We start from the raw sequence: 18,358 nt of genomic DNA on the forward strand, positions 1-18,358 counted from the left end.
AATGTAACGCATGCACTTTTTTTCCTCATTCATTACTGTTATATTTGCCACTGACTAGCTCAACATTGTTTTGACTAGGAATGTGAAACTTGAACTACTTTTAGTTGAAGGCTACAAACCTCTGTAGCCCCATATGTTAAAGTGTGTTTTCTTGGACCGAACAGACGTGGCTTCAAGGATTCTGTAAAAGTGAAAATGACTTGAGCTACTGTTTGTCTAAACTAAAATATGCTTGCTTTGAATTTACTTCAGGCTCAAATGCCTCTTTATATGATGACGCCATTGAAATCCTACCAACAGCTCCTTAAATGATATAAAAAAATTAGAGTGAAAAAAATAACAGGAGCAGTCATTATTTGTGTGAAAATGACAGGAATAGTTTGAACCAAAATGGATATATGTATGCTATCGCGATGGCAGCAATTTTTTTGAGGAAGCTCTTTATAAACTGTGCCCAAATATAATTGTACATAGGGATTTTGATGGAGGAATTATACTAGACGTTAGTTATTGAATCCTATGAAAACGCCCAGCCATGTGTTGAATATTGACCTTTGTCTGTTTTTATTATGGTGCTGCTTCATATTGCGCTTCTATCTGTCAGTGCTTTGGGGCCACATCTGCTCCTGCGGACTTTAAAATGCTTTCCTCTGTGCTTTCCATCTATCCTGTTTCTGAGTAGCATGTGTCACTGTTTTAAGTGTCTTGAATAACTGTACCAACATGCATCACATAACCTGTAGCACAACAGACATATTTTTCCATTAAGATGTATTTCCTTTTATAGATTTATAAAAGGATTGTGTATTTAACATGTGCAGCAATAAGATTTTAATACAATATATATGTCAGTGTAGAATAAATATATGCACATGTACTTGTATGGATTATAAGTGCATTTGTGGTCTTAAATAAATTATGGAATTTAGCCGTACAGTTTTTTCTTTCGAAACATATTAGTAATGTGGCAATTATTTAATTATAGCTTTTTGTACTGATAGTGTATTATCAGTAATAATGATAATAATAATTAATGTAATTTGATACAAAAATTATAATGTATGGCACTTACACAGCAAAATCCCCAGAGTTAAATCAACTCTGCTCAGATTACATATGGTCCCTCTCTATATTATAGTGTTAAAGTAACACTGAAGCAGAGTTAAAGTTAGTGAGATAATTAAGTAAGTTATGATTGATGAACACCTGCTGTTAACAAGCAGAATCACCGAAGAGAAACACTACAAATGAGATGAAATCAACTGAAGATAAAAGACATTAAATCTCTCAGGATCTGATTAAACTCCACAAACAGCATATTAACTCATTAACTTTAACTCTGCTTCAGTGTTATTTTAGCTCTATGTAGAGAGGGACCATATGTACTCTGAGCAGAGTTGATTTAACTCTGGGGATTTTGCTGTGTACCATGAAAACTATAAAACACTACTTGCAGGTCCATTTTTCTTTTATTCAGCTGTTTGCCCACTTCAGGAAGTCAAACAAAGTTTTATACTGGAGTTAAGTTTTTAGCATTTAGGTGAAAGGAAGGCAAAGGGAGTATATGGGAAAACAACGCTGGCCTGAGAAATAAAACTATGAAGAATAAAAGACACAACAATAGTAGAACAATAATCAAACAAGTAGTCAAGGAATATTGAATGCCAGAGAAAATAAGTATGTCTTTATAGCAGACATGAAAACTGAAATAGACAGGACTAATGTGATCCCAGACAGCAACATAGTGTGGCCCAGATCCGGTCCACAGCTGATACATGCGGACCGGATGTGGGCCGGAACTGGGCTGAAACTATATTGCTATCAGGGATATGATCAGTGATCAAAAAGGTGTGATCACCTCATTTTTTTGAGTCTGGATCTAGGCACAAATAGTAAGCCAAGATATCAGAGTTCTGGAGGGAGAATATGGATGGAGCAAATTAATCAGATACTGGGGAGCCAAATTGTTGAGGGCTTTGTAAACATGCAGTACAATTTTAAAATCAATCCTATATTTAACAGGAAGCCAGTGCAATGCATTTAAAATAGAAGTAACAGGCACATACTTGCAAGTCCCCATGAGGAGTCTGGCAGCTGCGTTTTGCACCATCTGTAAACGGGAATGAGAGAGTTTCTAGCTCAGTGTATTTCATACTGGGCAAGACAACCAAGGTAAAGGTCAACAACACAGTTCTCCTTAGGCCCCAATAGAATTATTTCAGTTTTATTTTCATTTAGGTTTAATATTACACTCTAAAAAATGCTGGGTTGTTTCAACCCAAATTTGGGTCAAATATGGACAAACCCAACCGTTGGGTTAAAAAATGCATTTAAAAATTTAACCCAATGGTTGGGTTTGTCCATTTTTGACCCAAACTTGAGTTGAAACAACCCAGCATTTTTTAGAGTGTACTTGAAAGCCAAAGCTTGAGTTCTTTTAAGCAGGCCAATAGTGGTCATTTTTATCATTATGCTTAATGGGAAGATAGATTTGAGTATCATCAGTGTATAGGTGAAAGGACACTCTGTACTTATTAAAAATAGAAGCTAAAGGCAGCATACAGGGAAAACAAACCCGGCCCGGGGATTGATCCCAGTGGCACTTCACAATTAAGAGAAGCTTCTGTTAGTCAAATAAGATAAGAACCACTGCAGTACCATCCCACGAAGGCCCACTGATATCTCATGATCGACCAAATCAAACACAGAGCTCAGATCTAACAGGACTAAAGCCATAGATTTCCCAGAGTCGGTTTCAGTAAAAATATCTCTTGAGACGCTGATTCAGTATTGTGTAATGTGTAATGCTTTAAAACCAGATTGAAACATTTCATGGATAGGATTTATAGTCAAGTAATTGAAACAGTACAACTAAAACAATACAAGATTAGAAATAGATTTGATTTGTCTAAGGAACAGAGGCGGGATAGTTGGCTTTAGCTGACCAACAATCTCCTTACATAAGACCAAATCAATAGACTCGAACTATCAACAAATGTATGAACATAGTGGAACATCGCGCAAAGGTATACTGAATTAGACATCTAAGATCTAAAAGTTGAAATCGGATATGGTGTTTTGAATGAATACATATATGTCACTCTTTGCCAATACAAGAGTTTATAGACGGTATGAGATGTAAATAGTGACTGCATTATGGAGGATGATCAGAATTTTACTTTTAATTTTAATAAGCTTGCCTGGCCATCAGTCAATACATGCTGTGGAAAAGTATTTAAAAATCATCACAAATATACCGTCTGAACAGCTGTGAGCATGACATGATCTAATTTCCCGCTGATAAACTTTGATTCCATGCGTTTGATACAGACATTGTTTGGAAGAACTTTCACCTACATTCCTTACCAAGTTCTTTTCTGTTTTAAATCTCATCCAGAGAAGGCAGACTGCTAAGCTCATGACTGATAAACATCCAGCCAGATGGGGACATGTTCTTGTTCCATCGTATTACAATGGTATTCTTTGAATTACTTTGTATAAATACTATGGTACATAATCATGTAAACCATTATGTTAAAGGGATTGTTCACCCAAAAATGAAAATTGGATGTTTATACCCCCAGGGCATCCAAGATGTAGGTGACTTTGTTTCTTCAGTAGAACACAAATGATGATTTTTAACTCCAACCGTTGCCGTCTGTCAGCCGTATAATGTGGGTCAATGGGAACTTCTTTTATAAGAGTAAAAAAGCATGCTTAGACAAATCCAAAATAAGCACTCGTCTAGTGAGGTCTGATCACGCTCTGACAACGGCAGTGATGTCTCGCGCTTATACTTCAATGAGTGCTAGACATTACTGCCGTTGTCAGAGCGCGATGAGACCTCACTAAGCGAGTGCTGAACGCAGTTGGACATAGTGGTGTTTTAGAGGTAAAAAATGATATAAATACTGTTCGGTTTCTCGCACAAACCAATCGTTTCGTGTCTTAGGACATCAATGTGTCGTGACGAGCCGCAGGGTTTAATTTGGATTTGTCTAAGAATGTTTTATTTACTCTTAGAAAAGAAGTTCCCATTGACCCACATTATACGGCTGACAGACGGCAACGGTTGGAGTTAAAAATCATCATTTGTGTTCTACTGAAGAAACAAATTCACCTACATCTTGGATGCGCTGGGGGTAAGCAGATAAACATCAAATTTTCATTTTTGGGTGAACTTTCCCTTTAAAGTACCGTGGTATTATCATCTGATATCATTACTGATATTATAGTCTGTTATTGTACTTTTTTTTTTGTAATTATCTCCAAATCTTTTGGCTTCTACATTTACTTTTACTGCATAATATTAAACCTTTTATTATCAGCCAGTATGTCTGTGTCTAACAGAGCATATGTCTGTATCGCAGATGTACCAAAGTGAGGAAACTGTGTGAATTTGTGTGTTTGGGCATGTAAGTAGAGCATCTAGGCTCTTCAAACTATAATAGGATGTACCAAAGCATCAAAACAGACTGCCAGATTTATTTTCGACTCTGTGGTTTACACTTCACTTGAGCGCCTCACTCTAAAATCACATAAAACCACCCACATGCTTTCACCCTTGGCAGTCATCATGAGGATATCTTGACAACCTGAGTGGACTGATAATGTGTCACACTGCTGTAAAGTTAAATAACTCTTGGGTTGAACCATGGTCTGATTTTATACAGAGTCCCACAATATTTAGGACAGAGGGGACTGTATACAAGATTCATTATTGGTTAATGATTGATGATTTGACTCAGTAGCACAGTAAACATATACAACTGTGTTATGGAAGCTATAAATGTGTTAAAGTCAATAAAACACAGTAAGGTATTACTGCATTGCATTATAAAGAAATATATCGCATTATTCACTTGTTCCATTTATACAACAGAGAAGTAAGTAACATTTTGACAGTTAGGATGCGGTCACACTTCCCTTTGTACCAGGAAATTCTGCGGGTAACAGGCTATGATATAGTAATGATATCAGATGATAATAACACAGTACTTTAACATAATGGTTTACATGATTATGTAACATAGTATTTATCCAAAGTAATTCAAAGCAAACCATGGTACAAGAACATGTCGCAATCTGGCTAGATGTTTATAATGAAATTATAATTTAGCAGTCTGCCAAGTTCAGCAATTAGCGATATCTGGAATTCTGCTTGAGGGATGCGAAACAGGGAACGTTCTCAGAACTTTAGCTAAAGTTCTGGCAAGGCTTACCCAAAGTTATGATCAAACAATAAAATAAAACAATAAAAGTTACTTTTTGTCAAAGTTTAGTATTTTTTGTACTGAAAAAAAATCTGTTTTTCAATATTATTACATTATGATGAGACCCCATTTATCCTCAAAATCAACATTATTGAAAAACTTTTTTTAGTACAAAAAATGCTAAACTTTGACAAATTTTTAATTTGTAATTTTTATTGTCATAATTGTTATTTCATAATATGTAGATATAAATCCAACTGAAAAATACTTGTGAAAAGATGTCTTTCAGTTAATAGTGGAGCTAAATAGTGGAGCTCTGCAGCCATCTAGTGGTAAAAGTGATAATATTTTTGACTTTTAAAACTGCATTTTCCAAAAGATGGGCAAAAATCTTACACTAAACTATGTCAAATTATCCATGTTATCCCCATGAATGAAAGTTAGAAATGTGGGTCTTTTATAAAGTGAATTTTACATAAAATGCTGTTTTTGTATAAAAACCTATTTAACAAAATATTTATTTATTTATTTATATAAATTTGAAAGATATGACAAATCATCCAAAAACTGCACTAATATGAAGTAAAAACATTAATAAACAGGGTAAAATTACATTTGTTTTTAAAAAAAAAATTGTTACAAAATTACATTTTGTTGCCTGGGGTCCCAAAAAGACCCTGAGTGTGACTTTACACTAACATAAAAACAAGATATCACTCCAATTTTTTTTTTTTTTTTTTGGATCTAGAAAGTGTTAACCAACAGTGTACAAAGTTTCATGTCATTTGGACAAAGATAACTTTTTTTTATTTTAGCAAACGTGGTTTGGGCCCCAAAAAGACCCTAAAGACCTTATAAGGGTTAATTGATGATATATCATAATAGAAACATTGTAAAAACAAATTGAATGATTTCACTCAGTTATTCAATAGGTTTTAATGATGTCTGATATGTCTAATTTTTGGAAATATTAAATAACCCCATTAATTACAATAATGTGGTCTATTTTTATCTTTTTACATCAAAATAAAAACTTAAAACCTTTACTCCACAAATCTAAAACTATTGTGTCAACAAACCCCTCATTAACAAATAGACACAAAAAAAAATTAATATTCAACATAATACAATGTCATAGATTATTTTACAGACACAAAACTAGATCAATTAACCTCAAAACTGACTAAATCTCACAGATGTTGATATTCAAATGAAATGACAAAATTAAAAACAGTGTAGCCATTCATCAAAAATGCTGGAATGAGATTTTGTGCCATCTATGATCAGATCTATGGGCATTAGTGATCTAGGAACACGGCCAATCAAATCCGAGGATCGGAACTCAAGATTATTTTGAGATTCTGTTTTGTCATTTGATTAAACTGATGTGAATCAATCCACATGAAGAGCATTATGTAAGGTTGAAAAGGTCACATGCGCTTTCTACATTTTTGTCTGAAAGACTCACACCAACAGAATAAGGTTGATGATAACACTTTATTACATTCATTTATCTCAACAGCAATAACAACATGATTCTGAAATCAAATGCTTACTAAACCAAAGCCGGCCAGTAGATCATGAGGTAGAAGATTTCAAACGGTTTGGTGCTACATATGTTTAGAATATTCACAGCTGACAGGAAAGATGCAAAGATTGTAAGAAGCAAATTGCATAATTTATGTGCACATCAAATTATCTACAAATGAGACACATTCTAAAGGTTGTCCAGTGGGTATTTGGCTTTCTTCATCATTACAATCATTATGGGACCTGATGCATTTTTTACTAAACACTCTAGTTGGTTCATACTGGCAAGTAATGTAATCCATACACTTGTTCTGCTTTTTTCGTTTACATTAGATAATTTCTAATACATCATCTGTACATAATTTCAATGGAAGTGTGCAAAGCTTTTGGTGATGAATTCAAGGACTTGACCTAGCAAAACATTCTTGATATTTCAATGATTATCAGTCCAAGAAGCTTGTTCAATAAATAAAACAATCCCTCGAAAAAGGGATCCATTTTTCTAATTTTAAATAAATCACCCGAAACAGAAACTAATGGGTCCTAGGTAGATTCTCTGTGCCATGGAAAAATAAAAGAATGCATTTGATCCGTGACACATGCGGCTCAAAGTGACTCTTCAGTAAAACTAGCCAGAATCCAAAGTGACAAAAAAAGTCTGTCATATATATTAATATTGGCATTTCTTAAAATGTAAACAAAGCTTTTTCTTTTAACATCCAAAAAGTCCTAAACACCAAAAGATAAACCATTCCTGAACATTCATATTCTCAGACATAGCATATAAGCTAGCTAGTCCTTATGAAATGGGAATTGTCTTACCTGTTTTACTAATATTAATTGTCTCTTTTTGGAGTGGAGTTTGGGATTGTGTCATCATCTTAAGGCATTTACAGTGTGCAACTCCAAAACATTCCCCGCTATTTCAAAATAAGGAATGTTTCAATGAAATATGATGATTAATAACTTCAGACAAAATGACCTTTTAACTCAATGACCTCAGTTAAAGCATAATGAGGTGGTTAATACATCAGGCATGTACCAACTAGCATTCACAATCATGAACACCGGCACACCTCGGCTGTTGAAGGCCGGAATCGAGAAGATCATAAATAGATTTTTCTTTCTTTAGATATAGTGAATGTTGATATCAGTAAGTGAACTTTAATTGAAACATCCGGACTTGGATGACTGACAACTCTGAGGAGCAAGGATTTGTTTTTTGGATAACATCAGGTAATATCTTTGGCAAGATAAAAGATATTTCGTTTTTTCACCTTGATGACATAGGTTGGGATTACCCAATGAAATTCCACCAGGATTACGCATCTAAATTCATCATGTGAGCTTCCATCTTGAGGAGTTTTTAAGTCTTTGGTAAATGGCGTTGATGATGAAAAGTACATAAAGCAGACAAGAAGAGCAGTAGTAAGTCCTTTTGTCTTGAGACAAAAAACCCTGAGATTTATATTTATATATAGAGGACATATCTAAAGATGTCCTTCGCATTGTCCTTGCGTGTTAGGACACACAAAATCACCAACAAGCAATGTCCTGAAAGCTTTTTCAAAATGTAAAAAAAAGGGGAAAACACACAAGGCGTAGTATCTGTCATTTGGACATAGTATCTATCCTCAAAGTCATCCGAGGTAGTGCTGACTGGAGAGCCCATGAGAATCTCAAGTCTTATTTTCTTCATAAGCAGAAACTCTCAGAGTTATGATGCTGGAAAACATCTTCTCTATGTGTTGGCCAAATGGTTGAAAGGAAATGGAGATGTGGAGATTAGATATGGCGGCCTGTGAGGAAGTAGAGGGGACGGTCCTCGCTGCAGTTGGCCGTCTGAAACTCATCTCGCAGACGAAACTGCCACTCATCCTCCAGCTCCAAACGCACAATAGTCTGACGCAAAGAGCTCCGGTCCTGACAGATCACACACAGCGTGGCGCCTGCAGGATGAGTGAAAGAAATGATGATGATTTAAAGCTTCTTACAGGACCTCAAAGTGGTTAGAGAGGTGTGCTGTCATTTTTATAGCAGCTCTGATGGACAGTAATATTTAAAGGGATAGTTTACCCAAAAATTTAAATTCTGTCCTTCATTTATTCACCCTCAAATTGATCCAAACCTGTAGGAACTTCTTTCTTCTGCAGAACACAAAAGAAGATTTTTTTAAGAATATGGGTAACCAAACCGTTGATGGAACCCATTGGCTTCCATAGTAATAATAATAAAAAAATAAAAATACTATTGAAGTCAAAGGGGCCCATCAACTGTTTGGTTACTGACATTCTTCAAAATATTTTCTCTTGTGTTCAGCAGAAGAAAGAAATTCATACAGATTTGAATTTTTATTTTTGTGTGAACTATCCCTTTAATATGCAGAATGGGATTTTGGACCAATAAGATTGCACTGTCCATTTGAAGTTGTTTTTAGAATGTTTAGTTCTAAAAACAAGGTTTTGTACGGAAGAGGATTAGGGCCAAGCAATAATAAAAAAATAAAACCATCTCGAGATTAAAGTTGTTAAATTACGAGAAAAAACTGGTTAAATTTCAAGAAAAAGGTGGAGATAAAATGTTGAGAATAAACTCGTTAAATTACGAGAAAAAATTGGTTAAATTTAGAGAAAAAGGTCAAGATAAAATGTTGAGAATAAACTTGTTAAATTACGAGAAAAAAGTTGTTAAATTACGAGAACAAATTTGTTAAATTATGAGAAAAATGTCGTTAAATTTCAAGAAAAAAGTCGAGATAAAATGTTGAGAATAAACTCGTTAAATTACGAGAAAAAAGTTGTTAAATTACGAGAACAACTTCGTTAAATTATGAGAAAAATGTTGTTACATTTCAAGAAAAAAGTCAAGATAAAATGTTGAGAATAGTGTAATTAAATTACGAGAAAAAAGTCGTTAAATTATGAGAACAAACTAGTTAAATTTCGAGAAAAAAGGCGAGTTAAAATGTTGAGAATAAAGTTATTAAATTACGAGAATAAACTCATTAAATTACAAGAACAAATTCATTAAATTTTATCGCGAGTTTATTCTCAACATTTTATCTCGACTTTTTTCTCGAAATTTAACAACTTTAATCTCGAGATGGTTTTATTTTTTTTTATTGATTGGCCCTAATCCTCTTCCGTAGTTTTGTGTTTGAGATACTGCTTAAAAATAAGGACTACCATTCCAAAGCTTGGGGTCAGTAAGATTTTTTTGGAAAGAAATTAATACTTTTATTCAGCAAGGATGCATTACATTGATTAAAAATTACAGTAAAGCCATTTATAATGTTCATCAAAGAATCCTGAAAAAATATATCAAGGTTTCCACAAAAATATTAAGCAGCACAACATTTTCAACATTGATAATAATAAGAAATGTTTCTTGACCAGCAAATCATCATATTAGAATTATTTCTGAAGGATCATGTGACATTGAAGACTGGAGTAATGATGCTGAAAATTCAGCTTTGCATCACAGGAATAAATTACATTTTAAAATATATTCAAATACAAAATGGTTGTTTAAAATTGTAATAATATTTCACAATATTATACTGTAGTTTTACTGTATTTTTTAAAGCAGCAATGGCGAGCAGAAGAGACTATTTTCAAAAACATTTAAAAATCTTACCGACCCCACACTTTTGAACGTTAGTGTTTGTTGGTGCTTTTGTTAGGAGTTAATTTTTTATAATATTTTATATATTCCAGCTGTAAGAAACTCAGCCTTACCTTTGAGGAAGTTGAATTTCTTCAGGAGGCTTGAAACGACAAAGGAATCACACAAATAGAGCAGCAGCCCACTGAAGGCCACGCATTGATAATCCACATTCACAGAGTGAGGCCGAGAGCTCATGTAACACACCTGAATCTGTAAACACAAACAAAACACAACTAATTAACTAATATGCACAACAGAATCTGCTTTCAGTCAAAAGTGCATCTCTAATTAATTCTTTTAATTTCCTGACAAGTCAATACTTATCCGTTGATAGCTAACTTTTGTTTTATAAGAAAAAGTGCAGCATGAACATTTTTCAAAAATTCTAATTTTCTGTTTCATGAAAAAAAATAACAGCACACAGGTTTGGAGTGATATTTATGCAAGTAAATAATCAAAACAGGTTCATTTTTGGGGGAAAAAGCCCTGTGAGACCCCCAATTTATATTTTTACCTCTGGGCCGAGGTTGAGGTAGCCATCTATGGACAGCACGGGGTTAGCGCTGTTACAGTGGGCCAGAGGAAAGAGACGATGGCTGCAGGACTGCAGAAACTTCTCCAGCAGGAACTGAGCAGGCGCAGACAGAAGTGTGTGTTCACTGTCCGGAGCGCACACATACTGAGATGCACACACACGCACCGGGGTCTCCATCCTCTGCAGGAAAAGAGAGGTGGAAGAAGAGGTTGTTTAGGAGCTGTTGGTCTCTTACAATGATACTGTTCTTTACCAACAACTGTTTTGTTTTTTGTTTTCTTGTTTTTACAGCCCCAAAATGTGATTCAAATGTCATTTATTCCTGTGATGGCAAAGCTGAATTTTCAGCATCATTACTCCAGTCTTCAGTGTCACATGATCCTTCAGAAATAATTCTAATATGATGATTTGCTGCTCAAGAAACATTTCTCATTATTATCAGTGTTGAAATCAGTTGAGCTGCTTTATATTTTGTGGAAACCGTGATGCTTTTTCATGATTCTTTGATGAATAGAAAGCTCAACTGAACAGCATTTTTTACAATAGAAATATTTTGTAACATCATAAATGCCTTTACTGTCACTTTTGATCAATTTGTTCCATTATTGTTTAATAACAGTTTTTTTTTTATGTATAATACATTACATTGATTTATACCTATATGTAATTATAGCAACTGCACAAATGTAGGCAAACACTGTGAATGTAAATTTTAGGGAGATATAAAAGGTAAATTGTTTAAGTTGCCATGTTCATAATAGCAAAACTGGTTTTGTAGCGTCCACTAGTGAGCATATAATGTAACTGCAGTTACCGTTAGCTATGCTAACAAGCTAATATTAGTGTTTTGTATGTAATATGAGTTTGAAGCGGCCTTTCTGTTTTGAAGGGACATAATGAAGCTCACCATAAGTTTGGGCTTTATGAGGAAGTCTTTATGTCCGCCGATGGGGATGTGTTTCTTCATGATGCTGAAGTGATTGAACCGACAGAGCAGAAGACCACTGCTGTTTGCCCTCAGATTAAAGTCCACCTCTTCACATGTGAACCTACATACACAAGTGCACACATTGGTTCAGACTCTACTAGTTGTCATAATTTATACTATCCTAAAGTTCTCCTCAGTTAGGGAAAAAACCTATATTTATGTGGCAGTACTCAAGAACTACATGCTCTTCCTCTTCAGAATGTAAACACTCACCGGTTGAGGTCATACTGGACGTTCTGAGTGAGGTCAACATTCAGCATGATAAGGTCATGCAGGTGACAACGAGAGAAAGGGCTTGCGGGAGGTTGAGAAGACAAACTACTGCTCCATTTCCGTAGGCCACATATGGCATACATAGAGATCTTAGGAGTGGCCTCCATGTGCTGTAGGACGCTCTTCAGCGACACATTCATCACCTCACTGAGAAAGAGACAGAGAATCCATGGATGATAGATATTGAAGATATTCCAATGAACAAATCCGTATATGGATCCTTTCATCATTACATACCTGTTGCCCTCGGGTCCATGTTGATGGGCGTTCCACAGGACGCAGGAGTCATCCATCATAACTATGAAGGGCCACACATCCTGTCGTTTGACGCCCTGCTCCTCTTGCCTGTTTCTCTCCAGCTCCAGGTTGTGGTAGGACAGTTCCTTGATCATGAATCGAGCCGCTCCTGAAACATCACATAAATACAGTCAATGTGTGTTATACACAAGCTGAATTTTCCAATATAAAGAAGCATGAATATTTCACTAGATAATGAATGCAATAAAAACAGAAAAGCCAATAATTATTTTTATACAATGGCTGAAAGCAAATATAAGTGCATTTTTAAAATTCTATACTATTTTATCTAAATTAAATAAGTAAAACGCAATCCTCTTCATTATTTTGGGCGGTACTCACCCACTCCTGAGTTGTTGAACATGGCGGGCAGCACCAGAAGGATGTGGTTGGGCCAGTATTTCCTGTAGAGGGGCATTTCATACTGCTTGACCACCAAAATGTGCAGGTGCTCGGCTCCCTCCATGGCATGGTAGATGTTGAGAAGCCCGTGCTCCTGGCGGCCCGTTGTGGGTGTGAAGATCGGACTTTTCAGCATGCCAGACTCCTGAGGCGGCAAACAGAGCAGCATAGTCACTTTAAGACAACTTGTGCAATATGTATAAAAAATTTTTTTTAAAAAAAACACGAGCAATGACTTGGAAACATACTTTTTGCATCACTCAGATATCCAGGTGCTCCTTAATTCAGGATATATCTCTAAATTGATTTTGTACTGACCTGAATGCAAGCCGTATGCACATAATTCATTTTATTTTGTGGCATTTAGTAACTACTATCTTTTGAAAGTCTATCTCTGAAAGTTTATCTTTGAATTTCGTCCTGTGTCCACTGTTCAGATGTATTTGTCTTTATATTTCTCAGGCATAAGCTAGCCTTTTTGTTATTTCTAATTATGCTAATTACATGATTATCTAAATATTTGTCACGATCACCAGATGGAATGCCCTTGATAGCCACTAGAGGGCGCTCCACCCTGGACTATTGCCTCACATGGACTCCATTTCCCATAACCCACTGCCCGGACTAATCAGCCATGATTACATTCAGCTGTTGCTCATTAGCTTGTCAGTTTCTGCCTATAAAAACCTGGTTAATTCAGTCACTCTTTGCTGGGTCTTGCATGTCTGTAATCGCTGCATTTCTGTGCCTATTCAAATCGCATTTCTGGAAATCCGTTTCAGTCTGACCACTCTGATCGGATTTCACGTGGTTTATGTGACTTTCTCACTTGAATGTCGGATGTTGTTAAAGGAAACATTTTTTCCATTACCATTGAAAAAAGGTTTACCTTTAAGTCAACTATATAGACTAAGACATATTTGCACTTCGGAGGAAGAATTTGATGTGCAATCTAAAATTCTATACAATCACTTTAGTTCAAGAGGATATCCATATACTTGGTTCAAATCAGCGTTTGATAAAGTTAAAAATTCTCAAAGAAGTCTATTATTAAATAACAATCAAACTAAAAAAAGCAGTTTTCGGTAAATTATATTCTTATACTAAACAAAGTCATCAGATAAAGTCTATTGTCAATAAATATTGGTTCATTTTGGCTTCAGATCTGTCATTACAAGATGTTTTTAAACATCCTCCAATGTTTACCTATAAGAGATCTCAAAACTTGTCAAACATGTTAGTTAGATCAGATGTCGTATATGATGACAAAAAAGCATACATTCAATGGTGTTTTCCATGCCGTAATTGCACATCATGTCTCTATTCTGAGAAGCTTTACGTGCCCTGCTACACAAAGAGTTTTTCATATAAAATCATGTATAACATGTTCAAGTAAGAATGTGATTTATCTACTCCAGTGCCCATGTCCACTGAGATATGTTGGAAAAACATCCAGACCGCTAAGGGTTCGAGTTAGTGAACATAAATCAGCTATTCGCAGACACGATGTAACTTCCCCGATTGCCAGACATTTCATTGATTCTAATCATCGTATTGAACAACTCACTTGTATAGGTATCGAAATAGTAAAGATTTCTTGCCGTGGTGGTGACATTGATAATAAACTTTTGAGAAGAGAAGCTTTTTGGATGTTCAATTTAAAAACTATGTCTCCTGTAGGTTTAAATGAAGACTATGACCTTTCTTGTTTTCTATAATTCATTTATTTTTTTATTTATTTTGGGTACAATGTTTATGAATGGCTTGCTGCCTGATGTGTTATTGTACCCCATTTATATTTGTTGTTGATGGAGCTATTCTGGCGTTTTGTGTTTGAAGGATCTATTCTGGTCCCTTGGAGATCGTTGTGTATCATTGCTAGATTTGTGAGTTTCTTGTCAGATATGTGATTTACTCTTGTCGTTTAATTGTGACCTATTATAGACTTAAACTGAAGTTTGAACTAATTATGTGATTGTTTTAATCATGATTATAAACACCTGTGGATTTAGAGTATATTTTCTATATAAACATTGAGAGTGAATGAAATTGTTACACTGATGAAGGCGAAGAGCCGAAACGTTTGTTGACTTATCTCCTGTGAACTTCTGTTAAAGTCTCTTTTAGAGTGCAGACCTTCTGTCTTCTTAAAGGAAACATGCTAAAAGGCACTGCAAAAACAAGGCTGTGTTGTTGTAGATATTCCAGAAAACGAAAAAGCGCCATGGACACACAAATCAGATCTGAACCTTTGCGAGACACAGTGTGGATGTTAATAATTTTAGATCAGATTCCAATCGGATACACAAATAATCGGATTTGGACTGAAAGTCTAAACGTAGCCTTGGGTCTCCGAGTAATTTCATTACAATATTATTTGTAATGAAAAAGCAAATATTCAAACATCCCCTCTGGACATCAGTATTGGCCATATTTTTTATATATATATATAAAGTGGCAGTAAAGACATTTATAATGTTACAAAAGATTAAATTTCAGATAAACACTGTTCTTTTGAACTTTCAATTCATCAAATAATCCTGAAAAAAAATATTGTACACAAATATTCTGTACAATTGTACACATTAAATGTTTCTTGAGCAGCAGATCAGCATATTAGAATGATTTCTGAAGGATCATGTGACACTGAAGACTGGAGTAATGATGCTGAAAATTCAGCTTTGCATCACAGGAATAAATTACTTTGTGAAATATATTCAAATAGAAAACAGTTATTTTAAATTGTAATAATATTTCAAATTTTTTACTGTATTTTTATTTAAATAAATGTAGCCTTGGTGAGCAGACGAAACTTCTTTTAAAAACATTAAAAATCTTAGTGGTTCCAAACTTTTGGACTGTACTGTATATATATATATATATATATATATATATATATATATATATATATATATATATATATACACTACACACACATATATATGATAAAATAAAAACAGAAATATTATCAAATATTATTGCAATGTAAAATAACTGTTTTATTATATTTTCAAATGTAATTTATTCCTGTGATGCAAAGTTGAATTTTTAGCATATATATTAGCTTGCACCCCCTTTAACCGGACAACTCACACAAAAATGAATATTCCATCAAAATGAACTTGCCCATATATTATTACAAAACTTGTATGCTCATATGATTTCAGAAGACAGCAATAATTTTACAGTGTTTTTTGGGTTGGATTATTATCATTATTTTTTTTTTTTTTTTGGAGCTTGACAAATGTGGTCACAATTTCTCCTTTTATTTTTCCACCCAAAAAAATTTAATAAATAAATAAATAAATTAAAACAGCTTACAGGTTTTTAATAACAACATGAGGGTGAGTAATTTCATTTTTGGTTAAAGCGACCAAGCAAAAAAGGCTATTAATTTGTTATTTGTAAGTACACTAAACTTACCTTGTCTGAGAGCAGTGGGAGCCGCATGCTCTCTAAGTGACTGCCCTGCTGGCTGAAGACAAAATGAGGCTCTTTGGCTTTAGGAATGATAAAGTGCAGCTGGACTTCCTCTCCCAGCATGGATGAGCAGAACGTGAAGGCGTGGAAGGTGCAGTCCGACAGCTAGAATTAGACACGCAGAACATCTTACTATAGCCATGTACCTTTCTAGACTTGCTATTACTTGACGATTCATCATTTTATGTTTGAGGTGTTTTTAAAATATGTTGATGCATCACATGATCAATCACATATGCCCTCACCTGAGCAGCAGGAGCAGGCTCACTGTAATGGTGGCACTGCTCACAGTGGTGAAATGCATTGTGGGCCGCAAACAGGCTGAGTCGAACAGACACTGTGTTTCTCTTCGGTGGCTCAACTTCTGCTTCTAGTCTTTCTACTTTAACCCCTGTGTTTCACGTGCAGATGCAAAACAGCACATAAACATACTTGTACAACATTTGTAATCTGCTTTGAAACAAGGCACACCATAATAAAAAAAGCAGTTTGATACCGTTTAGTGTCTTTGGCATCCTGTCTGTATACACTGGACTTGCATATCTGAACTTGTGGTCACGGGGGTAGAGGTCAAATGGCAGTTTGCGGATGTCTTCCACATCAGGCCACTGTGGCCCACTAGCAGGGGGAAACTTTGATTTGTCTTGCAGATCTAGAGAATTCAATTAAAGATCATTAGTGAAAAGATCAAGATGAGGACCATAAGGTGGAGTATTTTAATAAAGTGAATGCCGTTTGTGTGGCTGGAAAAAATAAAAAAGGACAAGGAAGCTTACCCTCCTCCAGCTCTTCTTCATCATACACATCCACCTCCAGAAGGCGAATCAGCATACGGAACAGAATTCGTAGAAACTGCAGATATGCACCTGTTTTTCCAACCTAAAACAGAGGCAGAATGAGAATGAGAAACTGGATGCTCAGCAAAGAGGTCATTGTAAATGGTTGTGGCTTAGCAACAGACTTTGCCTCTATATATATATATATATTTATTTATTTATTTTTTGAAAGGTCGGTTTATTAAAAAATACAGTAAAAAACAACAATTTAAAAAACTTAAATATTTCATTGTTTTACACTTAAAATGTTTTGTCTATTTTAACTGTATTTTGTATATATATATATATATATATATATATATATATATATTATATATTATATAATATATTATATAATTTTTTTATATGATATATTTTTATATTATATTTATATTAAATTTATATTTTGTATAAATTTTAAGTTTTAAGTTTACATTTTAACTATTTTTACACAATTTTTATATTTTTTAAATTTTAAATAATTTTGTATATTTTGTCTGCTTTACCTGTGTATTTTATATATTTTAACAATTTTTTATATATTAATAGATTTTATGGATAAATATTTAAGATATTAAGTATATAAATAACTATTTTTGTACATTTTTTCTTTTAAATGTGTATTATGTATATTTTAACTATTTAGCTTTTTAACTATTTTTGCACATTGTGTATTTAAAATGTATATTTTATATTTGTATATTTTAACTTTTTTTAAAAATATTTAACTATATATTTATATATATTATATGTATATTATAATTTTTTTTTTTTTGAAAGGTCGGTTTGATCAAAAATACGGTAAAAAACAACATTTAAAAATCTTAAATATTTCTTTGTTTTACACTAGTAAGATGTATACTAGTTTTACACTAGTAAGATGTATTTTAACTGTATTTTGTATATTTTAATTTTTTTTTAAATATTTAACTTTTTTTGAAAGGTCTGTTTGATCAAAAATAAAGTAAAAACAAAACAATCAAAAAAATCTTAAATATTTCATTGTTTTACACTAAAAATTTAAGATAATTTTGCACATTTTGTCTATTTTAACTGTATTTTGTATGTTTTAACATTTTTTAAAAATATTTAATTTGTAAAATTATTTGTATATATTTTGTTTGTTTTAAGTTTACATTTTTAAACTATTTTTAAACAC

The 18,358-nt window shown here is 33.9% G+C and overlaps 1 protein-coding gene across 2 annotated transcripts in view; it reads right to left on the bottom strand.

Moving 5' to 3' along the window:
• Positions 1-6,270: 6,270 nt before the first annotated feature.
• The window catches only part of greb1l (GREB1 like retinoic acid receptor coactivator), a 57,856-nt gene continuing 45,768 nt past the window's right edge, over positions 6,271-18,358 (bottom strand). The window contains exons 23-33 of one of the 2 annotated variants that reach the window (XM_067362471.1): positions 17,161-17,263; positions 16,881-17,036; positions 16,630-16,775; positions 16,328-16,489; positions 12,845-13,049; positions 12,443-12,611; positions 12,146-12,352; positions 11,852-11,993; positions 10,924-11,124; positions 10,481-10,619; positions 6,271-8,692 (exon numbers count right to left, since the gene is read on the bottom strand). In XM_067362471.1, the coding sequence (XP_067218572.1) occupies positions 8,529-8,692; positions 10,481-10,619; positions 10,924-11,124; positions 11,852-11,993; positions 12,146-12,352; positions 12,443-12,611; positions 12,845-13,049; positions 16,328-16,489; positions 16,630-16,775; positions 16,881-17,036; positions 17,161-17,263 (1,794 nt within the window). In that variant the 3' untranslated portion in view covers positions 6,271-8,528. The remainder of the gene's footprint in view (positions 8,693-10,480; positions 10,620-10,923; positions 11,125-11,851; positions 11,994-12,145; positions 12,353-12,442; positions 12,612-12,844; positions 13,050-16,327; positions 16,490-16,629; positions 16,776-16,880; positions 17,037-17,160; positions 17,264-18,358) is intronic. The other variant, XM_067362470.1, reaches the window with a different exon arrangement.

Source organism: Chanodichthys erythropterus, chromosome 16 (genome assembly GCF_024489055.1).
Source record: "Chanodichthys erythropterus isolate Z2021 chromosome 16, ASM2448905v1, whole genome shotgun sequence".
NCBI classification, from domain to species: Eukaryota; Metazoa; Chordata; class Actinopteri; order Cypriniformes; family Xenocyprididae; genus Chanodichthys; species Chanodichthys erythropterus.